The sequence below is a fragment of the Scyliorhinus canicula genome, chromosome 24 (genome assembly GCF_902713615.1).
Source record: "Scyliorhinus canicula chromosome 24, sScyCan1.1, whole genome shotgun sequence".
Lineage (NCBI taxonomy): Eukaryota > Metazoa > Chordata > Chondrichthyes > Carcharhiniformes > Scyliorhinidae > Scyliorhinus > Scyliorhinus canicula.
Genome location: NC_052169.1, coordinates 17,317,534 through 17,344,948, shown reverse-complemented (window position 1 = coordinate 17,344,948; position 27,415 = coordinate 17,317,534). Strand labels below are relative to the sequence as shown.

General features: G+C 45.1%; 1 protein-coding gene across 4 annotated transcripts in view; it reads left to right on the top strand.

The window, feature by feature from the left end:
• The window catches only part of tbc1d2b (TBC1 domain family, member 2B), a 107,632-nt gene that overhangs the window by 72,702 nt on the left and 7,515 nt on the right, over window positions 1–27,415 (top strand). For all 4 annotated transcript variants that reach the window (XM_038784136.1, XM_038784135.1, XM_038784137.1 and 1 more), the window contains 4 exons: window positions 342–452; window positions 8,517–8,710; window positions 13,960–14,454; window positions 26,038–26,155. In XM_038784136.1, coding sequence (XP_038640064.1) covers window positions 342–452; window positions 8,517–8,710; window positions 13,960–14,454; window positions 26,038–26,155 — 918 coding nt within the window. The remainder of the gene's footprint in view (window positions 1–341; window positions 453–8,516; window positions 8,711–13,959; window positions 14,455–26,037; window positions 26,156–27,415) is intronic.

Genomic DNA, 27,415 nt, shown 5'->3' with positions numbered 1-27,415 from the left:
AGGTAGTGGGTTTTGATTGCCATTCTCACTGTTTTTTGCTTGACATCTGGCACATCAGTAATCGTATGCAGGCATGTATTCATAATTTCCCTACATGGTGTCCTACATGGTGCCCTATGGTTAGAAGACCAGAATGCTGTGACCTATGAATTACGTAATCACTTTTTAGAAGGACTACAAATGGGTGGGCATGGAGGAGGAAAAGTGCATTGGCTCATGTTTAACCCACAAACCTCTCCTCCCCTTCTACTCCCACACAAAGTTACATTCTGCTGTTTCGTTTTGTTTGAAATGGAAAGGCAAATTTCGGAAGTAATTATTATTCTAATTTCTCTCTCCAGGATAGCCTTCAGGGTTATAAGACACAGAACAAATTCCTTAACAAGGAGATCATGGAGCTGGCGGTGCTTAAGCGAAATGCTGAAATGAGAGAGAGAACTCTGGAAGCAAAGGTATTTGAACGGCTGTATAACTTGTATGTGGATTGGTGGAATACATGGATTAAGTTCTACCATCTGAACTGTTGTTATTAATATCATTTTGGTATCATTTCGTGTTAAGTACTAATTCTCACCAGTTCTGTGTGCATAGTGTGAATCCCACTGCAAGATTGATTATTCTCTTAATGTACACACACTTGGAAAAACAGGCAGAATATTTATTAAATGGCGAGAGGTTTGGGAGGTGTTGATGCCCAGAGGGACCCACCTGGGTGTCCTTGTTCATGAGGCACGAAAAGCTAGCGTACAAGTGCAGCAAGCCATTAGAAAGGCAGATGGTATGTTGGCCTTCGCAGAGGAATTTGACTACAGGAGTAAAGATGTCTTGCTGCAACTATACAAAGCCTTGCTAAGACCACATATGGGGTATCATGTACGGTTTTGAGGATACACTTGCCTTAGGAGGAGAGAAACAGAGGTTCACCAGATTAATTCCTGGATGCCTGAATTGTCTTATGAGGAGAGATTGAGGAAACTGGGCCTGTATTCGCTAGAGTTTTGAAGAAAGAAAGAGGTAATCTCATCGAAACTAACAAAAATTCCTCCAGGGTGTGACCGGGTAGGTGTTGAAAGGATGTTTTCCCCTTGGCCGGTAAGTCCAAAGCCAGGGGACGTGGTCTCAGAATATGGTGCGGGCCATTCAAGACTGAGGTGAGGAGGAATCTCTTCACTGGGAGGGTGTTGAATCTGTGGAATTCTCTACCCCAGAGAGCTGTGGAACTTCAATGGTTGAGCATGTTCAAGACATTGGTTGATAGACGTCTGGGTACCAAGGAATATGGTGATAGTGGGAAAATGCGACGTAGAGCTAAATGTTCAGCCACCATTTGTTTGAATACTGGGGCAGGCTGAAAGAGCTGAATGGCCTACTCCTACTTACTATGAGAGGGGGAAAGCGGAGGTTTGGGGAGGCATCATGGTCAGGGCGGGGAGAGAACTGAAAACCTTGTAACCTTTTTCCCTTACTGTCCGTAATTAGTGTGGGTTTTGAGAGGAAGATATGTGTGGTTCTTCGCCCCCGGAGTGTGTGGTCAATTTAGAAATAACAACAGCAAGCTATTGTGGGTTTACATAAATAAATTCACACTTTCAAGCCGAACGTCTAAACGCGACATTAGTCACTCCCACGCTACAGTACAGTTAAAGAAAATAGTACACTTTCGTAAGTTGTAACTCAAAATAATGGTTCACAGTATACGTGTTGGGCTCAGTCGCAGTGGGCCCAATAAAGAAATGAGGCTTTCTCCACTCTTGCATTGTCATTCCACACACGCCACCTATTTGGTATCGTCCGCCGACTTAGAAACTGTTTATCATTCCAAAGTCCAATTGTAAATTGTGAACCGCAATGGTCCCTGCACTGATCCGTGTGGAACACCACTTCCCATCTCCTCCCACTCTGAATATTTGTCATTTTCTCCCACTCGCTGCTTTCTGCCTTGAAGCCAACTAGCAATCCATACTAGAGTTGTCCCCTAACTCCGCATTCTCCGACCTTATTCATTAGGGCCACCTCACGGAAGGCCTTTTGAAAATCCAGGTAAATTGCATCTACTGTATTATCATTGTCTGCTTTTTCTGTACCCTCAAAAAATTCAATAAATTTGGTCAAACAAGCTTTTCCTTTTTAAAGTCCGTGCTGCCTATTCATTATTATATTTCTCATTTCCACTTGTTCTTCTTTGCTCTCCTTTAGTAAATATTCATTTGTTTTTCCTACCGCCAGTGCTCTATAATTCGATGGACATCTCCTGTTCCCCATCTTAGTATAGGAATTGCAATTGCTATCTGCCAGCCCTCTGAGAAAGGGGTAACCCCAGGTTAAAGAGGTGTGAATTGTCTCAAGCCAGGACAGTTGGTAGGACTTTGCAAGCCCAGGCCAGATTGTGGGGGATGAATGTAATGCAACATGAATCCAAGGTCCCGGTTGAGGCCGTACTCGTGTGTAGAACTTGGCTAGAATAGACTATCTGTGGATCTGTAAAGACTTGACTGCAAATGCTCGCATTCAAAGCATTGTCTTACATCTTTGACTTTGTCTATATATATGTTTCTGGAACATACCTCTTCATTCACCTGAGGAAGGAGCAGTGCTCCGAAAACTAGTGATTTGAAACAAACCTGTTGGACTTTAACCCGGTGTTGTAAGACTTTTAACTGTAGTTTATTCGACACATCCGTTTTTATTTTAAACGCGCTTATCTCGTTACTCATCTCATCATTGAATGTTATGCCTGCCAATTCTACCTCCCTGGTAAATACCAAAACAAAATAATGATTTAATGTTTCTGCAAACTCTCTATTGTTACCTGTGGTATTCGTCTGTCCCGATTCTGTTCCTATCACAGCTTTACTTTTTTATTGATGCCCCTGTAAAATATATGGCTCTTTCGTTTTTATGTTCCTTGATGATTTAATTTCATAGTATCTATTTGCTGCCTTGATTGATTTTTTATTTTAACTTCTCTCCAATCTTTCCATCTTATCGCTCACTCCTCTGCTCTCAACGTGCTTAACATTGCCTCTTTCCTAGTTGCTTCCTGATGTCTGTTCATCCACTTGCCTGCATTGTTTTTTTAACAATATTGGGCGGCACATCCTCCTTGCGTCTCCTGAGTTTCTTCCCAGTGCTCCGGTTTCTTCCCACAGCCCAAAGATGCGTAGTTTAGGTGGATTGGCCAAGCTAAATTGCCCCTTCGGCAGGTGCAAACTTGATGAATGGCCTCTTTCAGCACTGTGAAGGGATTCTGTGATTCAATGAATATTGTTGCCCAATTTATTTTCCCATTATCTATTCTCAGCCCCTCCAGAATTAGGTTTTCCTCCAACCCTTTTATCATACTTATGTATTTCTCTGTCATCATCTTAAAGGGGCAGCAGGGTAGCATGGTGGTTAGCATAAATGCTTCACAGCTCCAGGGTCCCAGGTTCGATTCCCGGCTGGGTCACTGTCTGTGTGGAGTCTGCGCATCCTCCCCCTGTGTGCGTGGGTTTCCTCCGGGTGCTCCGGTTTCCTCCCACAGTCCAAAGATGTCCGGGTTAGGTGGATTGGCCATGCTAAATTGCCCGTAGTGTCGTAATAAAAAAGTACGGTTAAGGGGGGGCTTGTTGGGTTACGGGTATAGAGTGGATATGTGGGTTTGAGTAGGGTGATCATGGCTCGGCACAACATTGAGGGCCGAAGGGCCTGTTCTGTGCTGTACTGTTCTATAAAGACTATTTCATTATGGTCACTATTTCCTCAATGCTCCTCTACTTTTCCACTACTCTTATCTGTTCTGGCTCATTTCTCCAGTACCTGATCCAATAGCGAATCTTCAGAATCAGGAATCCAAAGGGGAGAGGTGAATGCAAGAAAGAAAGATTCACATTTATCCAGTGCTTTTTGTGACCTCTGGAGGCCTCAAAGCATTTGAAGCCAATGAAAGGGGCAGCACGGTAGCATTGTGGTTAGCACAATGGCTTCACAGCTCCAGGGTCCCAGGTTCGATTCCGGCTTGGGTCACTGTCTGTGCGGAGTCTGCACATCCTCCCCGTGTGTGCGTGGGTTTCCTCCGGGTGCTCCGGTTTCCTCCCACAGTCCAAAGATGTGCAGGTTAGGTGGATTGACCATGATAAATTGCCCTTAGTGTCCAAAATTGCCCTTAGTGTTGGCGGGGTTACTGGGTTATGGGGATAGGGTGGAGGTGTTGACCTTGGGTAGGGTGCTCTTTCCAAGAGCCGGTGCAGACTCGATGGGCCGAATGGCCTCCTTCTGCACTAAATTCTATGATTCTATGAAATGCTTTTGTACTTGAAGCCACTGCTGTAATGTAGGGAACGCGACTGCCAAATTTCCCTCAAACTTCCACAAACAGCAGTGTGACGATGAGCAGATGATCTGATCTTTTGTGATGTAGATAGGGGGGTGAGCATTGGCCAGGCCACTGAGGAGTACCCCCTTGCCCTTCAAAATAGTGTTGTTGGATCCTTTACATCCACCCGCGCTGGCAGATGAGGCCTAGGTTTAACGTCTCACCTTAAAGGTGGCACTTCCGACAATGCGGTACTCCCACCGTACTGCACTGGAATGACGGCCTTGGTGTTTATGCTCAAGCCTGGGGGGTGGGACTTGAACCCAGAAGCTTGGGAATGAGGTGAGAATGCCACCCACTGAACTGCAGTTGACCACGACCAAGAAACTCTTAATTGTTCTTCCTTCGAATTTGAATGATGCAGTTCCAACTAAAGTCAGGAATTTATATTTATCTTTTGAGTGTAACTTTCTGACTAACTGAAGTTGCTGATGCAAGGGCATTTGGAAAAAGGAAAGGTGTCATTGCTTTTATATTCCTTGCCCTTTACTGTAAGACACCAGGATGTAAACAGTGGACATGTTTACCTACTTGCGACTGTAGGAAACAGCTGCACTGTTGAACCTCTCAGAAAATGCTCAGGAGGAAATGTCTTTTTATTCAGTTTTGCTGCTTTCTATTCAAAACAATGTTTTATAACTAGAGCCCTGAAAAAGCAAAGAATTGAGGGGGCAATTTACCATTATTTAAAACTACAGTGGAAATTAAAGGGAAGACGAGCAATTAAATCCGTGTAATACTAGGTGTTTATATCTGAATTTTGTTAGTTTCCAGGTGGAATGGTTTAGAGTTTGACTGTTTTCAAACTGTGTTGAAAACATCTGTTTTGTGGAATAAAGCCCTATGCAGCTGAATCCTTCGCCTGTCCAGAGAATCCTGCTTCTGTACTTAAAGCCATTGTTTTGTTTTTTTTAATTTAATTTTATTTTTTTATAAATTTAGAGTACCCAATTATTTTTTTCCAATTAAGGGGCAATTTAGCGCGGCCAATCCACCTACCCTGCACATCTTTGGGTTGTGGGGGCGAAACCCACGCAGACACGGGGAGAATGTGCAAATTCCTCACGGACAGTGACCCAGGGCCGGGATTTGAACCCGGGTCCTCAGCGCCGTAGGCAGCAATGCTAACCACTGTGCCACCATGCTGCCCGCTTAAAGCCATTGTTGAGAACCGTGGAACAAGTAGTGTTTACGGCTAAGTGCCTGCTTTTATAGCAGTGAAGTTATGATCCTTACTTCCCCTTTGTACATGTAATCCTCCAAACCCAGTTAACTGCTCCCGCCACTGTCCATTCGGGCGCTCGTGAAAATGTTATATCGAGTTTACGTCCTCATCTTAATGGGTGATGCCTGTGAGCATCTCCTTGGAACAGTGGTGCAAAAGTCCAAAGTTTATAACCCAATTAAAAATATATTTCCTGACATGGTTCCACAAACTGTCATTTGTGTAGTTCATGTTTCAAATACACATTTATCTAAAAGCACTTTCAGTATTTGGAGTCAATACGAAAGATAGTTTTGAGTGGCTGAAAACACTTTGTGAAAATACGGAACTGATGGTTAAAATAATCTAGCTTTGAAGAATTTGGGGATTTTCTGAAGGAATTCTGTGGGGCGAGTCGCAGTGATTGGCAACAATGCCAACTCACCGAGCCTCCTTTTGACAGCGCCTTCCAAACCCACAACCTCCAGCACCAAGAATGCCGAGGGCAGCTGATACATGGGAAAGTCCCCAGCTGCGAGTTCCCCTCCAAGTCACACGCCACCCTGACTTGGAACTATATCACCATTCCTTTACTGTCGCTGGGTCAAAATCTTGGGAATCCCTCCACAACAGGGCAGCACAGTAGCATTGTAAGGGCAGCACGGTAGCACAAGTGGATAGCACTGTGACTTCGCAGCGCCAGGGTCCCAGGTTCGATTCCACGCTGGGTCACTGTGTGGAGTCTGCACATCCTCCCTGGGTTTCCTCCGGGTGCTCCGGTTTCCTCCCACAGTCCAAAGATGTGCAGGTTAGGTGGATTGGCCATGATAAATTCCCCTTAGTGTCCAAAATTGCCCTTAGTGTTGGGTGGGGTTGCTGGGCTATGGGGATGGGGTGGAGGTGTTAACCTTGGGTAGGGTGCTCTTTCCAGGAGCCGGTGCAGACTCGATGGGCCGAATGGCCTCCTTCTGCACTGTAAATTCTATGTAAACAGCATTGTGGGTTCACCTACAGCACATAAGAACTAGGAGCAGGAGTAGGCCATCTGGCCCCTCGAGCCTGCTCCGCCATTTATGAGATTGTGGCTGATCTTTTGTGGACTCAGCTCTGCTTTCCGGCCTGAACACCATAACCCTTAATCCATTTATTCATCAAAAAACTATCTACCTTTATCTTAAAAACATTTAATGAAGGAGCCTCAACTGCTTCACTGAGCAAGGAATTCCATAGATTCACAGCCCTTTGGGTTAAGAAGTTCCTCCTAAACTCAGTCCTAAATCTACCTCCCCTTATTTTGAGGCTATGCCCCCTAGTTCTGCTTTCACCCGCCAGTGGAAACAACCTGCCCGCATCGATCCTATCTATTCCCTTCATAATTTTATAGGTTTCAGTAAGATCCCCCTGCATCCTTCTAAATTCCAATGAGTACAGTCCCAGTCTACTCAACCTCTGCTCGTAATCCAACCCCTTCAGCTCTTGGATTAACCTAGTAAATCTCCTCTGCACACCCTCCAGCGGCAGTACGTTCACATGGGGTGCAACGGTTCAAGCAGGCGACTTGCCATCACCTTGAGGGTGATTGGGGATGGGCAATGAATGCTGGCGTAGCCAGTGCCGCTTACATTCCATGAAGTAACATGATGACACCTCCTAATGCGCTTCCCTACCCTGTCTCTGTGTAGGATATTCTGGTTGTGATTGCCAGCAGAATTTTAACAATATAGTAGATTTTCATTGTTATTTCTGTATAAGTAGAAGTTTCTAAATATTGTAATTATATCTCCATTCCCTCGTGAGCACTCTGCAATGATGGCGTGTGACTGACCTACCATCATTGAGAATGAACCTAATTGTCAAGGGTGACCCAACATGTAAACCCACTTTTGTATACATCCCTCTTTTTTTAAACAGGGTGATTGTCAAAATAGGTGGCAATTTTAAACCAGCATGAATGTTTCTCATGTGGTGTGACTGTCACTTGGATTTGGTTCCACTCCTTGATCAGCTACTGAGTGCTGTTGCTGGTCTTATGCGATGTGGCATTGTGTTTCTTTCCCTTCCTACGTGAGGCATTCTGTTTTAGTGCAGTACTGTCGCTGCAAAGCCTGGCAAGGTGTTTGCACAACATACCTGACCTAATGACCTGTCGGTCTGAATCTTGTTTGAGAATCATGTCTTGGCCTTTCTACCTGGGTGCTCCTGCTTCTGTATTGCACACATTTTGGTGGGTGTTGGAGGCGAGGCAAGATTGAAAAATTCTGGGGGCACAGTAGCACAGTGGCTAGCACTGTTGCTTCACAGCTCCTAGGGTCCCAGGTTCGATTCCCGGCTTGGGTCACTGTCTGTGCGGAATCTGCACGATCTCCCTGTGTCTGCGTGGGTTTCCTCCGGGTGCTCCGGTTTTCTCCCACCATCCAAAAATGTGCAGGTTAGGTGGATTGGCCATGATAAATTGTCCTTAGTGTCCATAAAAGGTTAGGTGGAGTTACAGGAATAAGATGGAGGTGTGGGCTTAAGCAGAGTGCGCTTTCCAAGGGCCGGTGCAGACTCGATGGGCCGAATGGCCTCCTGCACTGTAAATTCTATGATTCTAACTCAACCATGGCCCACAAGGGTCGTGGATCATTTCAGAAGTCAGACTGAGAATGAAATTAAGTCCAATTTATTTCTGACGTGGATTTCCTGGTCTACTTGTAATTTTGGGCCGGTGTAAATTACTCAAACCTGTGTTGGTTCAAACTCCACTGTTATTTGTGATTCATTCCACAAGAGAAAGTCAAAGCTCTTGCCGGGTTCATTACATCACTACCCACAATGATCCCACCCTCTCCCTCCAATGGCGTATTGAATATGGCTGCAATTGTTGGCCTTTGCTAAATAAAAAATGTTGTTAAAAGTCCTGATAAAGTAGGAATGTTCATCTTCTGATGGTAACTGTTCTTTCTCTTATCTCGGTAGTACTCCAGCCTGGAAGCTAGACTGTGCCAAGTGGAGAGCAAGTATCTTGTTCTGCTTCAGGAAGCTAAGAATCCCGTTTGTTCTGGGGAAAAGGGTCCTACACACGAAGTGATTTCCAGACTTCTGGAAGATGCACTGAAAGTGGACAGCCCCGAACATCCTGAGCAAACTATTCTCAAACCACACCCTGTCAGGTAAAAACCCATGGTCGCATCTCAGAATTGGGATTACTTGAAAATACATTTTTTGTTGAAGGTTTTCCTGCCTGAAGGGGAAAGGCTTGCCGACTGAAAGAGAGAAAGGAAGCTGAAGGAAGAAAAACCTGGCCATCAGACCTCAAACGGCCAGCTGCAGAGCAGAGACGGCCTGAGGGCAGATTATCTCATTGTCCCCATCTCTTGTATGTGGCACAGGGTGACTCTGAGACACAGTAAGGAAACCGAGGGGAAATAAACCTTAACCCACTGCACTTTTGAAGAAACTTTTCACGTTGAATTGTATAGAATATACAACTCTTAAACAAGTTATTCACCCAAACCAGTCAGTGTTGGTGCTCCTCTCTGCCTTGTCAAAAGTTTGAACATCCTTATCAAATCCCTTAACGTAGTCTGTTCTAATGAAAAGAACCCCAGTGTGTCTTTCTATTTGAATTCCCACAAACTAGGCAGCCTCCTTTTGTTTCTAGATTATACACCATCAATTATCTCAACATCCTTCTAACGGCACACAGTTCTTCAGTTGTGGTCATACTAAGGCCTTGTGTAGATTCACCGTTGCATCTCGACTATTATATGCTCTGCTTCTTCTCATGAAATCCCGTGTTCCATTAGCTTTCTTTACGGCCGTATCTATTTGAGGTGCTGTATTTAAGGTCCTGCGAACTTAACTTCCAATCACCCATCTTTTCCCTATTCAAAGAAAGATGTATATTTTTTTAAATTTAGAGTACCCAATTCATTTTTTCCAATTAAGGAGCAATTTAGCCTGGCCAATCCACCTAGCCTGCACATCTTTGGTTTGTGGAGGCAAAACCCACGCAGACACGGGTAGAATGTGCAAACTCCACACGGACAGTGACCCAGAGCCGGGATCGAACCTGGGACCTCGGCGCCGTGAGGCAGCAATGCTCACCACTGCGCCACCGTTGCTGCCCTAGAAAGAAATTTTTTAACCAAAACATTAATTGGATTTTTCTGCTATGTTTTTGCTCATTTCACCATCTATATCCTTCCGCTCCTGAATTACTTATTATGCCTTCATATTATCTGCGGATTTGGACATCCCTCCCTTTTAACGCTCTACCTAAATCATTGTACACTTGAGGTAATCAGAAACCCTGCTGCCCATGTCTTGCTCCCAAGTCCTGTTTCCCTAGCAGCTCCATGATTGCTGACCTTCATTAGCTCCTGGTCAAGAAATGCTTTGATTTTAAAATACTCAATTTTTTTTCAAATCTCTCCATGGCCTTGCCCGTCTCCACCTGTAATCTCCTCCATCCCCACAACACTACCAGGTACCTGCGCTCCTCTAATTCAAGCCGCTTAACCTCCCTGATTTCTGTAATTCGTGGCACTGTGACCATCGTTGCCTAGGCCTCAGGCTCTGGATTTCTCTCCCTGTGCCCCTCCACCTTTCTTCTAAAATGTTCCTGAAAACTGACCTCTGACTAAGCTTTTGATCATCTGACCTAACATCCCATCCTGTAGCTCGGTGTCACCCCGTGCAGATTTTATTATGTCAAAGGTGATATATAAATACAACTTCTTGTCGCTGATGTACGCAGCGAACAGAACTAGTATCGAACAAGAACTTGTCCGACATCAGTACCATTTCCAACCAATTCTACGTAACTACACTTCCCTTCCATATCACATGTTTCTCATCTGGTTTTTTACTCTCCCTCTAACTCCATATTCTTAATCTTCTTCAGTGGTCTCCTTGTTCAACGCTTTTGAAATGTCCACATAAACCACCTCTGCATTCCTGACCTCATCGCCACATCCACTGCATTTCCCCATCCGCCGTGTCTCCTCCTGAAGCTTCTCAATCTGTGTTGGCTACTTCAAATTAGCTTCTCTTCATTGAGATATTTAGTAATTTCTTCTTCAATTAAAGATTCCAATTTTACCCTGTACCATGGATGTTCAACCAACTGGCCTATAATTACCCAACTTACTCAGTCTCCCATTTTAAAATTGGGTACCACATGGACGCTGTTATTCCCTCTGCCACATCCCCTGGGATCTTTGGTTGTCCCATCAGGTCCTGGCCTTTTGTTCTCCTTTATTTGAGTTCTCTTTTATTTGTGTTTACTTTTTTTTAAAATTTAAAGTACCCAATTCATTTTTTCCAATTAAGGGGAAATTTAGCGTGGCCAATCCACCCACCCGGGACATCTTTGGGTTGTGGGTGTAACCCACGCAAACACGGGGAGAATGTGCAAACTCCACGCGGACAGTGATCCAGAGTCGGGATCGAACCTGGGACCTCGACGCCGTGAGGCTGGAATGCTAACCACTGTGCCATCGTGCCCTTAATGTCTCATCATTTAACCATTTTGGGATTTCACTTCTCTTGCACGTTTTCTGTTGTAAAACTGAAGCCAAGTATCATAAATTGGTGGCGGTGCTTATCTTCTACTAATGCATTGTTGCCATCTCGCGGAGTTCCCACTCGTGGTAAACACTTCTCCTTTCACACATATATTTGAGTAACATTTCTATTTAATGTTTTCTGATATTCCCTCCTTGCTTTCTTATACATGTTATTTTTTAACATAAATTTGAGTACCCAATTCTTTTTCAATGAAGGGACAATTTAGCGTCTCCAATCCACCTACCCTGCACATCTTTGGGTTTGTGGGGGTGAGACCCGGGGCCAGGATCAAACCCAGGTTCTCGGCGCCATGAGGCAGCAATGCTAACCATTGCCCCACCGCGTCGCCCTCTTGTACTCTTTATAATGCCTTTCCTTATGGCCCTTATTTTTTTTAAACTACCTATAAATCCCGTGCTCTCCTCGGATTGAAATTTTGTTTAGATAGAAGTATTTCATTTATCCATTATGATCTGTAACTCAATATTTTTTCTTTAATTGGTATGGAATTTTGCTGCCGCTTTGTAATTTTTTTTGTTATAAAAATGTCCTTATTAATCCATTTAAGGAAGGGCGGTGTGCGGTAGTTTTGTCACTGAGCTGGTAATCCAGAGACCCAGAGCAAAATCTGGGGACCCGGGTTCAAATCCTGCCATGGCAGATGGTGAAATTTGAATTCAACAAAAATCTGGTATTAAAAGTCTAATGATGACCCAAGAAACCCATTGTCGATTGTCGTTAAAACCCATCTGGTTTACCACTGTCCTTACCTGGTCTGGCGTACATCTGACTGCAAACCCACAGCAATGTGGTTGACTCTCAAATGCCATCTAAAATGGAGGGCAGTCCGGATGGGCGATAATGTTAGCCCAGCCAGCAACGCTGTCCTGTAAAATTATTATTTTTAAAAATGATTTACAGTAAAAATGATAACACCATTCAAAGCCATTGCCTCAATGCTCACTCCTTGACTGGAAGGATCTCCTCCAATCTTGTCCTTGCTTCATTATCCATATTATATTATTTAAAAGAGTATTAGATATCAAGGAGCCTAATTTAATAATCAGTCATTTTTCAGAGAATTATTACTTTGGCATCTAAAGTCTCCCTTTGTCCCTCGAATCCCTACAATGCAGAAGGTTCCAATTCAGCCCATTGACTCTGCACTGATCCTCGGAAAGAGCACCCATCTGAGGCCCACTCCCCCGCTCTCTGCCCGTAACCCCACCTAACCATGGACACTCGGGGGCAACTTCGCATGGCCAATCCACCTACCCTGCAAATCTTGGGACTGTGGGAGGAAACTGGAGCACCCGGAGAAAACCCACGCAGACACTGGGAAAACATGCAAATTCCACACATACGGTAACCCAAGGCTGGAATTGAACCCGAGTCACTGGCGCTGTGAAGCAGCAGTGCTAACCACTGTCCCACCGTGCTGCCCTGATTTCATTCAGTAACTATAAATGATTAGCCCCATAAATTTGGATTACGGACATTTTCCTCCCATATTGTTATAGTTCAGACAAACCATTATAGATTAGCGTGGGTTTCCAAGATAATCAATACTTATCATTACATATCACCCAGTAGATATCACGGTGCATTCCAGGTCTCATTAACACGTACAGCTATTTTCAAGCATGCTTCTGAGCTGATAAAGGAAATAAATGATCTGATTTTCAATTTGTAACTGCAGTGAAGAAGAACAAATAATGTGCCAATATAGTGGTGAATCCTTTTTTTGATCAAATGACAGGAGATATTTCCGTTCACAATAACGGGTGAATGCTACGTTTGACATGTGTCCTGACAAACACGTTGACTGCTTTTGGAAAGAATCTATTGAGCTGCAAAAAGATGCTGTGGTGATATTTGTTTGAATGTCAAGTAAAGATTAAATAAGTGCCAATCGTATATTTCTAATGCATGATTGTTAAACACGAATCCATGAGATTGGGACCAGAAATGTAGAATATTTTTTTGATGACTCTGAAATAAATCTTGATTTTTTTTTTTTAAAAAGCTGAACTTCCATTTGTTAACAACAAAAATATCCCCCACCCTCGGTTATTTTTAAAAACATTTTCCAATTAAGGGACAATTTAGCGTGGCCAATCCAACTACCCTGCACATCTTTGGGTTGTGGGGGTGAGACCCACGCAGACACTGGGAGAATGTGCAAATTCCACACGGACAGTGACCCAGAGCCGGGATCGAACCTGGGACCTCGGTGCCGTGAGGCAGCAGTGCTAAACACTTTGCCACCGATCACCCTCGGTTATAGGAATGGCAAGTAAGGGGAACTTAAGTTGGAAAGGAGTATGAACAAAATAAATATTAGAGCTTGAATGTTAGTTGGACCTTCAGTAAAACAATCTCCTTTTTTAAAAAAAAGCAAAATACTGCTAGATCCTGAAACAGAGAACGTCATGTCGAAGAGACAAAGGACCTGACACGTTAACTCTGTGTCTCTTTTTAAAAAATAAATTTAGAGTACCCGATTATTCTTTTCTCCAGTTAAGGAGTAATTTAGCGTGGCCAATCCACCTAACCTGCACATCTTTTGGGTTGGGGGAGGGGGGGGTGAAACCCACGCAAACATGGAGAGAATGTGCAAACTCCACACGGACAATGACCCAGGGATGGAATTCGAAATTGGGTCCCCAGTTTTGCAGTCCCAGTGCTAACCACTGTGCTGCCCCACTATGTTTCTCTACTAATAGATGCTGGCAGACCTGCTGAGATTTTCCAGCGACCTCTGTTCTTGCTCCTTTTATATAAATGTTATTTTTAAAGTTTGAAAGTCAACTTTTAATCGCAAAGTATTTTGTCTTTCAACTTCCAGTGAGTACGACATATATGGCTTCAAGACCATCCCTGAGGACGACGAAGAAGAGAAGTTAGTTGCCAAAGTTCGGGCTTTAGATTTAAAATCTTTGTCACTCACCGACAGCCACGATATGTCCGTAGGAGTTAAGTGGGCGAATTACTTTGCCGGCACCATGAACCGGGAAATGGTCCGCACGCCAGAACTGAAGAACCTCATTCGCTGGGGTGTTCCACACGAACATAGGTCAAAGGTCTGGAAGTGGTGTGTCAATCTCCATGTCAGAAAATACAGGGACAAACACAGTCCGGGGTATTTTAACTCTATGCTGGAGAAAGCACTGGAGAAACAGAACCCTGCTTCGAAGCAGATTGAGCTGGATCTTATGCGCACTTTGCCAAACAATAAGCACTATGCCTCGCCAACCTCGAAAGGAATACAAAAACTTCGAAACGTCCTTTTGGCATTTTCCTGGAGGAACCCAGATGTAGGATACTGTCAAGGTTTAAACAGGTGTGAATTTACACGCGTTTGGATAGGAATCTTGGATTAGCCATTAGTTAGTCGAATTTGAAGCTAGTTTCATTCCATCAAATTTTATTTTAAAAATTATATTTCCATTGTTTAAATTGTAGCATGGTTAATTAAAATGCTATTCAAAGTTTAATCGGGGCATTCTGAATATGTTGAATCTATTAAATAGATCAGAGTAGGGAAATGACCAGCGAAGATCTTTTTAAAAATATATTTTTATTCTCCTTTTTCTCCCTCTTGGAGGGCCCGGGTCCAGTTTCACGTGCACCACTTCAGAGATTACCCTAAAAACCTCCTTCCAGTAATCCTCCATCTTTGGATTGGACCAAAACATGTGAATGTGGTTTGCGCCTCCCCCCCCCCCCCCCCCCCAACAACGTTCCCATACATCTTCTCTATTCAACACTTTCAGCTGTATCAGCCCCAACCTCGCACATGAGGTGGAGGCGTTCACCCTCCGGAGCACCTCACACCAGAACCCCTCCTTCATACCCTCTCCCAACTCTTCCTCCCACTTTGCTTTGATCCCTTCTAGCACCGCCTCCTCCTCCTCCAAAATAGCCCCGTAAACCACCCACACTACCCTCTTCTCCAGTCCGCCAGTCGTCAGCACCTCCTCCAGCATTGTGGAAGCCGGCTCTGTATATCCTTTCTGGCAAAGTCTCGAACCTGCATGTATCTAAATATTTCCCCCTGCTCCAGCCCATACTTCGCTCCCAGTTCCTTCAATCCTGCAAACCGACCCCCAAGAAACAAATATTTTAGTGTCCTAATTCCGTTATCCTCCCATCTCCGAAAATTTCCACCCACTTCCCTGGCTCAAATCTATGGTTCCCCCAAATCGGCATTTCCCTTGACCCTGCCCAGCAACCTGAAGTGCTGGCAAAAATGCCTCCAAATTCATAACAAATCTATTATTACCGGACTCCCCAAGTATCTCCCCGGGGCCGTCGGGAGCGGCGCTGTTGCTAGCGCCTTCAATCCCGACCCCTACACAAACTTGCCTCCATTCTGACCCATTGGGAGTCAACCCCTCTGACCCAGCTCCGTACCTTCTCCACATTCGCTGCCCAGTAATAATACATCAGGTTCGGAGGACCCAAATCCCCTGCCTGCCTTCCTTTCTGTAGTAGCACCTTTCTAATTCTGGCCACATTCCCTCCTCATATGAACGAGGTAATCATCCCTTCAATCTCTCTGAAATATGTCGTTGGCAGGAAAATCGGCAGGCATTGGAAAATAAACCGGAATCTTGGCAGCACATTCATTTTAACTGTCTGTACCCGATCGGCCAGTGACAGAGGGAGACGATCCCACCTTGCCAGATCAGCTTTCATCCTCCCCACCAAAATAGAAATGTTGTACCTACAGAGCCTTCCCCAATCCCGAGCAACCCCCCCCCCCCCCCCCCCATCCCTGGCCGAGACACCACAAAATATTCACTCTTGCCTATTGGGCAGCATGGTAGCACAGTGGTTAGCACTGTTGCTTCACAGCTCCAGGGTCCCAGGTTCGATTCCCGGCTTGTCTGTGCGGAGTCTGCACGTTCACCCCGTGTCTACGTGGGTTTCTTCCGGGTGCTCCGGTTTCCTCCCACAGTCCAGAAATGTGCAGGTTAGGTGGATTGGTCATGATAAATTGCCCTTGGGTTAGATGGGGTTACTGGTTTACGGGGATAGGGTGGAGGTGAGGACATAAGCGGGGTGCTCTTTCCAAGAGCCGGTGCAGACCCGATGACCCCAATGGCCTCCTGCACATGCAAATTCTATGACCTATAATCGAAGGTAATTTGACCAGTGAGGGTTTGCTGTGCAACACCCATGTAGTTAAATCATAAATCCATGATTAGAAATCAGTTTACAATTTTCATACACCTTCCAGGAAATTTCTTGACGTCGCTGTTTTCTAATTTTGTCTTTGCAAAATAATTCTTCTTGCAATCCAAAGGGTTCTCTGATTTGTTGATAAGTGGGTACCCTAGAAATGAACCAAAATGTTGCCTGGTATCAAGGGTGCTAGCTATGAAGAAAGGTTGAGTAGATTAGGATTGTTTTTGTTGGAAAGACGGAGGTTGAGGGGGGACCTGATTGAGGTCTACAAAATTATGAGAGGTATGGACAGGGTGGATAGCAACAAGCTTTTTCCAAGAGTGGGGGTGTCAATTACAAGTGGTCACGATTTCAAGGTGAGAGGGGGAAAGTTTAAGGGAGATGTGCGTGGAAAGTTTTTTACGCAGAGGGTGGTGGGTGCCTGGAACGCTTTGCCAGCGGAGGTGGTAGAGGGGGGCACGATAGCATAATTTAAGATGCATCTGGACAGATATATGAACGGGCGGGGAACAGAGGGAAGTAGATCCTTGGAAAATAGGTGACAGGTTTAGATAAAGGATCTGGATTGGCGCAGACTGTGAGGGCCGTAGGGCCTGTTCCTGTGCTGTATTGTTTGTTCTAATACGTCCAAGATAATTGCAGTGCCAATTTCGCTCCATCTACATTGCCACCTCCACTGAGTAACACATGCTTTCTGCTGATGTAACATTTTTGGCAAACTTCTAGGTTTTTCAGAGGGAGAAATTGTGATTTGAGCAAACTCCTTTTTAAATGGGTTGACTTGTTTTTGTTCCTCCTCCTCCTCCTTCCCCCCCCCCCCCCCCCCCCCCCCCCCCCCCCCATTCCAGAAATTCCATTATTCAGATCATTGATTCCAACTCTACTCTTCGCATTAGTGTAAGTCCTGGAGCCTGGCCCAGGAGGACTTAGACTAGCACTAGATTGGATAAAAGAGGAATTAGCAGCGACTTGCATTTACGTAGCACCATTAATTTGGTAAAAATCCACAGCAATGTGGTTGATTCTTAACTGCCCTCTGAAACGATCTAGCAAGCCACTCAGCTGTACTCACCGTTACAGAAAAGTCAAAAAGAAATAAAACCATATGGTACACCTGGTGTCGACATTGGCCCCAGAAACAACAAGGACACACCCAGCCCTATCATCCTCACAAAGAGCTGGTGGTTTTTGCCAAAATTAGGAGATCCTGTCCCACAGATTAGTCAAGTAACAGCCTGCCATTGTCCGTAAGGTAGAATTCGCTGAGTATGACTTTGTCCCTGACACCATCATCCCTGGGCAAGTTCTGTCTCATCAGCAGCACAGACCCAACAGAGGAGGGAGGCAGCGCAGTGGGGAGTTCTCAACTTGACTCTGGACCCCATGAATTCTCATGACATCAAGTCAAACATGGGTAAGATCTAGTGATAGAGAATGTCCTCCATCAGTGAATTAATCAGTACGTCTCCATGTTGAACGCCACTTGGAGGAAGCACTGAGGGTGACGAGGACAGATTATATATTCTGGGTGGTGTCCGTACTGTTCATCACCATGAGCAGCTTGGTTGCACCACTGCTGGCTGAGTTTCAAAGGACATATCTGTCAGATTGGGCCTGAGGCAGATGGTGAGGGAATCAACAAGAGGGAAAAACCTACTCAACCGTGTCCTTGCCAATCTCCCTGGTGCCGATAGGTCTGTCCGTTACTGTATGGCTAGGAGTGACCACCTTGTGAAGACAAAGCCCCACCTTTACACTGACTATACCTTCCATTGTGTTGTGGGGCACTAGCACTGTGCTAAATGGGATAGATTTCGATCAGATCTAGCAACTCAAGGCTAGGCATCCATGAAATACTGTGGGGGCATCAGCAGCAGAATTGTATTCAACCGCAATCTATAACCTCGTGACGCAGCATATCCCCCACTCGCCCATTGTCATAACACCAAGGGATCAATCCTGGTCCAGTGAAGAATGTAGGAGGGTATGCCAGAAGCAGCTCCAGGCATACATAAAAATATCAACCTGGTGAAGCAACAGCACAGGACCACTTGCATGTCAAACAGCTTACAATAGACAGAGCAAAGCGATCCCACAATAAATCAAAGCTCTACAGTCTTGCCACATCCAGTTGTGATGGTGGAGGGCAATTAAACAATACCTGGGGGGGGGGGGGGGGGGGGGGGGGGGGGGGAGTTAGGGGAGTACAAGCACATCAGTGCAAAAAAAAAACGAGGCGGAAGCATTTACAACCATCTTCAGGCAGAAGTGTCGAGTGGATAGTCCGCCTTGGTCTCCTGCTGAGGCTACCAGAATCACAGATGCCAGTCTTCAGCCAATTCGATTCGCTCCACATGATATCCACATGATGTCAATGAACAGCTGACGGCACTAGACCCGGACAATATCCCAGTAGGCTTCCGCTGCAGCACTAGCTGCGACCCTAGCCAAGCTGTTCCAGTACAACACTAGCATTTGGCCAACAATGCCCAGGTGTGTCCTGTCCACAAAATGTAGGACAAATCTAAACCAGCCTGCCATCAGCTTCTTTATCATCATCAAAGTAATGGAAGGTGTAGTTGACAGTGCTATCAAGCGATACTTACACAGCAATAACCTGCTCATTGATGCTCAGTTTGGGTTTCACCATGACCGCTTGATCCTGACCTCATTTCAGCCTTGGTCCAAACATGGACAGCACGGTAGTACTGTGGCTTCACAGCTCCAGGGTCCCTGGTTCGATTCCCGGCTTGGGGCACTGTCTGTGCGGAGTCTGCACGTTCTCCCCTGTGCGGTTTCATTTCCGTCTGAGGGAGTCGAGCGGCAAAATAGGAACCAGTGTGATTAATAGTGGATGCATTCCACTCTTGCGATTTGGATTTTAAAGATAATCTCGCTCTCTAATTTACATTGGTTTGAGGCTACTGGCCAAATGATTCAACAAAGTACGGGTCTGCGCATGGAAGATAAAGTCTGTAGGCACATCATTCTGTTTACTTGTGCCTGAAAATGTATTAGTAATATTTTTTTTTACTGCGCCTCAACCAAATGTAGTCAAATCTCATTAAGGAATGTTGACATGGAGTTTTTTTTAATACGAATTGGTCGCGCAGTAAAAGTGAGTAAAATGCATTATCCATTTATGGTCTGCTCTACTCTTGGCACAGAGCAGGGTTTCATAATGAGAATTCTAAACCAAGGCAACTGTCTCCCTTTCTCAGAGCCGGAGTCATTTGCTTCAACACAATCTTGTCTCTGAAGTTCTCGGCATGTCAGGCATCCTTTTACTGAGAAATTCTACGTAGAATTGATCAACCCATCATCTCCTGTTAGACCCATATCCCTGCTCTTCACTCATACACAGAAGCTGGATTGATTTCTCTGGGGAAATAGTCTCCGTTCTACTACCTCCAATGGCTGAACTCTGGAAATCCTGAAAGTGCCTTCTGCCATTTTCATGCTGTTGAGGAAGCTCAGTTGACTTTCTCCCAACTATCTTCTTGACTTCACTGCAAAAGGCAGTTTTCACTGGCAGCACTGTGTCCTCGAGACGCAAAGGAAGGCGTCCGTTTTCCAGTTACCGAGTGTGCCAACCTATTCCGTATAATGATCCTGTAAACTGTAGACTGAGATGCATCAATCAGGCTAAAATTGAATCAAATTTATTTACCCAATACTTAATTACACTGAAGCAAGGGGATTAGACCAGTTAGCTGGAACTGTGCGCACTCGCACAATATTGTAAGCTTTCTCAAAAAGATAGCCCGTGAAAGTGTCGAGCCCTCTTCAGTATTGTTTAACAATCTTTGAAGATTGTAACATGGGTGAGCTCCTGTCTGCAGCCCTGCCTCAACACAGCGAATTGCAAACAAATAGTCAAAGGAAGGAAATTACAAATTGAAGGAAGCAAACTGCACTTACATTATCCAGTACGCTTTCAACACTAGCTGGTTTAGACTGGGCTAAATCGCTGGCTTTTAACGCAGGCCAGCAGCACGGTTCGATTCCCGTACCAGCCTCCCCGGACAGGCGCCGGAATGTGGCGACTAGGGGCTTTTCACAGTAACTTCATTGAAGCCTACTCGTGACAATAAGCGATTTTCATTTCATTTCATTTCATAGTCCTTTCAACCATCCTCTTACTTTTTAGACGCTTCCTTCTCAGTGAACAGAATTACTCTCTCGACTATTGTATACCAGGCTAGGCAGGAAAACCAATATTATTGGAATGTGCATCTGCTGAGACCATTATCCTCAATGTTGTTTACAATCACAGCCGACTTGGGCTTCTCTACTGCAAGCAGAAATACATTGTCATTTTAACAAGCTGAGGTGCTGGCCCCACACACTCTCGATGCTGATTACAAGCTATTGGATAAATTTGGGGGTGGATGTCTCCTTTCAATCTAGCAGCTATCTCCAGGCAGTATTTGAATCGTTTCATCCAGACTGGATCTTCAACGTTATAAAATGCCCAGAGGCACTTCACAAAGAGCATTAGCAAAAAAACCTGACGCTGAGCCACATGGGGGCATTAAGGCCGTTAACATAGACTTTAAAGGGCATCCTAAAGGGGGAGAAAGTGGTGGCCAGGTTCAGGGAAGGGAATTGCAGAATTTAGGATCTAGGCAGTTGAAGGCACGGCTGCCGATGGCGGTACAATTAAAACTGGGGATGGTTAAGAGGCCAGAATTGGAGTAGGCCAAATGAGGGCTGTCGGAGGTTAGGGAGATAGAGGGGAGCACTGTCATGGAGCGATTTGGGGAGAAAAAGGACGAGAATTTTGAAACCAAGACAGGAATTGGACAGCAAGCTAGGCTCTGCTTCCTGCTCGTGAGAGATGGGATTGGTGGTAAAGGCGCCAAGTTTGTCATGGGGAATGAAGATGAGGGCTTTAGACCTCTCAATATTTAGTTGGAGGAACCTTCTGCCGATCCAGTACTGGATGTTGGACAAATGGCTTGATAATGTAAAGACAGTGGATTGATTGGTCAAAGAGAGGCGGTGGTGAGGCAGCGGTAGGTTTGAAAACCAGTTAGATGTCGCTAAGAGGCAGTATTTAAATGGGAAATAGGGAGGGGCCCGAGGAAACATCCTTGAGGGGCACCAGAGGTAATGGTGCCGGAGCAGGAAGAGAAGCACATGCAGTTGACTCTCTGGCTCCGGGCTGTTAGATACATACATAACCAGGTGAGAGCAATCCCAGTCAGCTGGACAACAGTGCCAATGCGCTGGAGGAGGATGGTGTGGTCAAGGGCAAGAAAGGTGCCTTCATACAGGATGCCCTCTTTGTGATTTTGATAAGAGCTGTTTCTGTACCGTGGCTAGGCAGAAGCCGATTTGGAGGGATTCAAGCATCGAGTACTGGGAAAGGTGGATGCAGATTAGGAGGCGACAATGCATTTGAGGTCTTTGAAAAAAGAAAGGGCGGTTGGAGCCGGGGCGCTGGTTTTTAAGGTCCGAGAGGGTCAAGGGTTACTTTGTTGACCCATCGAAAACTCCTGCAATTTGAAGGAAGTCTGTTTCCATAACGTACGCTGTCTTTTAGAACTAGCGAGCCTGCAGTGGGAAGCTGCTTGCTGCACCTCCAAAGCTTTGAATTTGATTCTATTTTTGATCTAGTACAGCGAGTTGAAATGCTCAGTAACAATACCCAAGTATTGCTTAGGGCGTTTGTGATGCGTAACCCCTGGAATGCTTCTCCTCGGTGTTCCTTTGGTTATTGGTTGCTGACGTGTGTCAGGACATCCTGATTTGCTAATCCTGATGGATAGCAGGTTTGTTTCTTTAAATCCCCCCCGCCCCCTGCCATTTCTCTCCGAAAGCTCGTGTTTGAAACAAACCTGTTGGACTTTAACCTGGTGTTGTAAGACTTCTTACGGTGCTCACCCCAGTCCAACGCCGGCATCTCCACATCATCCCTTAGAGGCCAATGCCACATTCCTGGTAATTGGCGGTCATGATATGAAACTCGGCCGGTTTCTCTGAATACTGTGTCAACATTTTAATCGGCACTTCAACATTTGTGAAGAACTCCCTTCACTTGCCTCCTTATCCCAACCCAAAAAAAAAGGAAGATATAAAATTGAGTACTTGCTGATGCAAGGAAGTTGTCGTGTTGAACAGTGAGATTTAGAAACAGACAAACTAATAAGAGGCTTGCTGTTTGATGTAACTGTTGCCTGCAAATAGATGATGGACAAAATGATAGACTCCTGAGATACTGGCAGACTTGCTGTGTTTTTCCAGCATCTTCCGTTCTTGTGTCAGATTCCAGCATAAGTATTTTGCTTATTATGGGTAAATGGGATTGGAAGCTGGTGACCAATTGGGTTAAGTGGTTCTTCCTTCTCACCCCCTCAAGTCCCAGTATAAAGAAATTCTGTGGAAGAGAGAGAGGAAGGAACTCTTGAACTGCTATATTTGTTCTCTTTTTTTTAAAATAATTTACCAGTACCCAACTACCCAATCCACGTCTTTGGGTTGTGGGGGTGAGACCAGCACAGACATGGGGAGAATGTGCAAACTCCACACGGACGGTGACCCGGGGCCAGGATCGAACCTGCGACCTCGGTGCCGTGAGGCAGCAGTGCTAACCCACTGCGCCACCGTGCTGTCCTGCTATATTTGTTCTCAAGTGGAACAGTTTGACTTTTAGAGCTTTACTTGCCGTTATGGAGGCTCAATTTAGCTCAGTTCGATTGTTTCCAAAGTGCTTCTGTTGTTTGCCTTTCAGCAAGTCAAGAATGCTTTTTTTTTCTGTCCTTTAGCAAAAGAAGTGAAGGCAGTTTAGCTTTAACTTCCGATTTGGTGTGGCTCAGTAACGGCGGCGACTTATGGCACTAAATGTCTGCTTCTTGCCATGTGTTTGAGCCCCTGCTATTGGCAAATTCTCCAGTTTCCCAGCGAATCCTGTTTTTCCTTTGCTTGTCTCTTTGGGGCTCCAGATCAAAGCAACTTGGATTGGATTAGATTTGCTTATTGTCACGTGTACCGAGGTACAGTGAAAAGTATTTTTCTGCGCGCAGATCATTCAGTACATGGGAAGAAAAGGGAATTAAACAAAATTCAAGAAAATACATAATAGGGCAACACAAGATATACAATGTAATTTTTGATAAACATTGGCATCGGATGAAGCATACAGGGGTGTAGTGTTAATGAGGTCAGTCAATAAGAGGGTCATTTCGGAGTCTGATGACAGTGGGGAAGAAGCTGTTTTTGAGTCTGTTCGTGCGTGTATAGATACTTCTTCATAGATACTTGCCATCCTCACTCCCCACCCTCCATCCCAACAGGAAAGCTGACCTCGAATGATTAAAGTTTGCAGTTAATGTTCATCCCTGGCGTAGTTTATCCAGTGCTTTGACAGGAGACCATGATGTCGATGGCTTAATAGGTTCGGAAATCCTTAAATGTGCAGAGTTTGCCATCTAGTGGCGCCAGTCAGCACCTACAGATCGTAACAATATTCCTATATGAGCAAAGACACAAATCTATTGGGTTATTTCCCCCCTCCCCCTCCCCAAATTGAATCTGGCTGATTTACTGCAACAACCTACATTTTGGAAAAGTGACTGTGGGCCGTGTTAAAGAAATCTAACAAATGGCTTTCTCAGTGATGAGCAGTGTCGAAAATAAATTGATCAATCTGCTCGACAGAAAAGATTTGATGCATTGATAAAAGCTGACGTTGAGCCTGTAAATGCTGAAACCCTGGCCATGCTGCTGCCCTTTCATACAATGAGCACGAGATGGACACAATTGTACAGGACACATACACAGTCTCCTTTGTCCAGTGTTTGCATGCAAAGATGAATAAAAATAAATTAATCGAATAGCCAACACAGATAAAATCCACCTAATACCAAAGCAAAATACCGCGTCTGCTGTCAATAAAAACTGTAATTGCTGGAGCTGCTCAGGAGGTCAGTTTTGCCCACTCTATAATTGTGGCCATGTTTTGTAATCGCATTCGGCTTCAATGTCAGCCAGTTTAAGAACAAGGCCCATGTTCCCCAACTGCTGCTCGTACCTTTCATCGCATTTCCCTCCCTCCCTCCCTGTGGCAGGCAGCCATGGTGCGTGCAAGGAAATGTTGTAATAGGGCTAATGGCCCATTCTCTGGGATCTTTCTACTGGTAAAACATCTAGCGATGAAGCCAATCCCGTAACTGGAGCACAGGCTCCAGTGGGTTGCAGAACAGGTCTGCATTGAGCGGATGGAAAACATAGTCGCAATAAATTAATTTTTGAAAATCCGTCCTCTACTTTACTTTACACATGGTAAAAGTCTTCACCTCCTCTTTGTCCCTCCCAGATGTTGCTAAAATGGCTGCCAGTTACTGAACATATGTAGAAAGTGCTTGGTGCCACTATTCCCTTATTGATTTAAATTCAAATCAATGTAGACAAAATTGTACGTCGCTACTCTTACCCAGGAGGTCATCTCAGTGAGGAACAAAGTAGAAATAATTTGCATAGAAAAGGGCTGTAGCAATCTGCACACAACTTAGCCCCCCCCCCCAGTCTTCCTATATAAATGCATTATCCAGGACAGAGTGGAAGGTCCCCTATACACCTACCAGTGTCAATCCATCTTGCCGCTGCAACTTGTCCAAGGTGACCTGTGGTGACCCTGCTCCCTGCTGGAAAATATCGACAAAGACATCTCGGTGATACCGCTGAGGTTGTGGGACTCTAGTATCTGGCTTGTGGGCGTGATCCTGCGTCTCGCCACTCTGGTGTTGTCCGGCATTCTTTTTCTGGTGCTTACCTCTCTGTTCGTGACTGCACAGTTTCATGTTGATACAAGGCAGTTGATGCAAGCGACAGACCAAAGCATCGTGGACCTACACCACAAAGACCACAATGGCCCAAGAAGGCTCACCGCTATCTCCTCGAAGGCAATCGGGGATGGGCAGTAAATACTGGCCTACCCACACCTAATGAATGAATTGTTTTTTTTTAATCTATGAAATTAGGACATGGTAATCTATGGTTTCAAAATAGAGGAGTTTTACTGGAGTAAATGAGGGGAATACGTATCCACATTTGCAGTAGGAGGGTTAGTAACCAGACGTTACAAGTTGAGACAATTGGCAAACGAGTGCGAGCGAAGACGAGAATTTCTTTTAGGCGATATATTGTGATCTGAAATACCTGCAGGGGTGGTGGAAGCAGATCCAGTGGTAAACTTTCCAAGGGAAATTGAATGTACGCTTGAACAGAAAAACGCAGGGCTTCCGGGAAAGGACGGGAAGTGGGACTGGATAGATAACTCTGATAAAGAGCTGGCAGTGGCGTATGGGTCGAATGGCTGCCTGTTCTGCTGGATGATTCTATGCTTTATAAATCGGTGCAATGAAGGTTTGTTCAGCAAACCTTACACTGTAATCAGATCAGCATTCAGTGCATGGTTGAAGAAACTAAGTTTTTATGCCATTATTTCTCCTCTTTTGTGTGTGTGTTTGCAATTTTATTTTAAGGGCACCATAAAGTTATGGATGATTGGTTGCAGTGGCACCCAATCTAGACTTTATTAGTGAGCAATTGTTGATTTATTAATTGTTTGTAATTCCGTGACCGAATGCAGAGATCACTGGTAAGGCTGGTTTACTCTTGGCGCAGAATGGGGAACGGTTGTGTATAGAAATGCTAATTGCCGTCATGTAGCAGGGAGCACCTTGTTGAGACGAGAATTGCATTAAAATGTGTGAAATCTTCGGTGCAGGTTGGCAGGAATAGCCCTCCTGTACCTGGAACAGGAGGAAGCCTTTTGGTGCCTGGTTGCCATTACGGAGTGTTTCATGACTCCCGACTATTACACCAAGAACCTGCTCGGGTCACAGGTAAGATCATTGCACCATTGCTTCTTCCTTCTTGATTTGACTGCACTATGTTTTCTCTTAACTGTTGGCCAATCTCTGCGGTGCATGTGCAGGGCTGGTTTGTGATGCAGAACAAGGCCAGCAGCGTGGGTTCAATTCCAGTACCAGCTAACCCGAACAGGCGCCGGAATGTGGCGACTAGGGGCTTTTCACAGTAGCTTCATACTTGTGGCAATAAAAGGTGATTATTATTATTACTAATGAGGCCACAGGAAAGGTGAAGCAGATTCCTGAATGGCTGTTTTTAATGGCGGGTGGACTCCCTATTGGAGACTGTAGGCAATGGCGATGTCCTGAAGGGGTGCAGTCCAGACCATGACCCCAGTGGGTAATGCCGTGTACAGGAGGTCATGGCAAAGTGTAGAAATACTGTTGATCTAGGAGATCCAATAGTCAGGAGGACAGACGGGTGTTTCTGTAACCCTCATTGTGAATCCCCAGTAGTGTGCATTTTCTGTAGTGCCAGAGTAAAGGACACCACGGAGAGGGTGGGGTGCAGGATATTCTGCAGGGGGGAAGGGAGTGAGACAAAATTTGTGGAATACTTTGGCACCCTGACGCATTAAGGGCCCAGTTTTTGAGGTTCTATGGTCAGATTTTCAGGACCTTGAAGGAAATAATCTCTGGGTTACTCCCAGTGCCACACGTGAGGCAGAGTAGAAATAGGAAGACAGGGAAGATCAATGAGTGGCTTGAAACATAGTGGAAGAGGGAGGGCTTCAGATTCTTGGCACATTGGGGCCAGTTCGGGGGCAGGAACTGTTCAAAAGAGACTGGGTTGCTCTGTAACAGGACCGGGGCTAGTATCCTTGCAGGGAGATCACTAGTGTGGGGAGGGTTCAAATCAAATTAGCGGGAGGATGGTGGGCAACAGCATATAGAAAAGAGAAATAAAGTGAAACTGTTGGGTGGTACCTGAGGCGAAAGTTGGATGTTGGATTTGTTTATTGTCATGTGTACCACGGTTACAGTGAAAAGTATTGTTCTGCGTGCTGCTCAGACATATCATTTCGTACTTGAGAAGAAAATACATAATAGGGCAAACATAAATACACAATGTAAATACATAGACACAGGCATCGGGTGAAGCATACAGGGGTGTAGTACTACTCGGTGGAGAAGATGAGATGCAGCCGGATAGGATGCTTTTGATGCTGCACCTGTAAAAGTTGGTAAGAGTCGATGTGGACATGCCAAATTTCCTTAGTTTCCTGAGGAAGT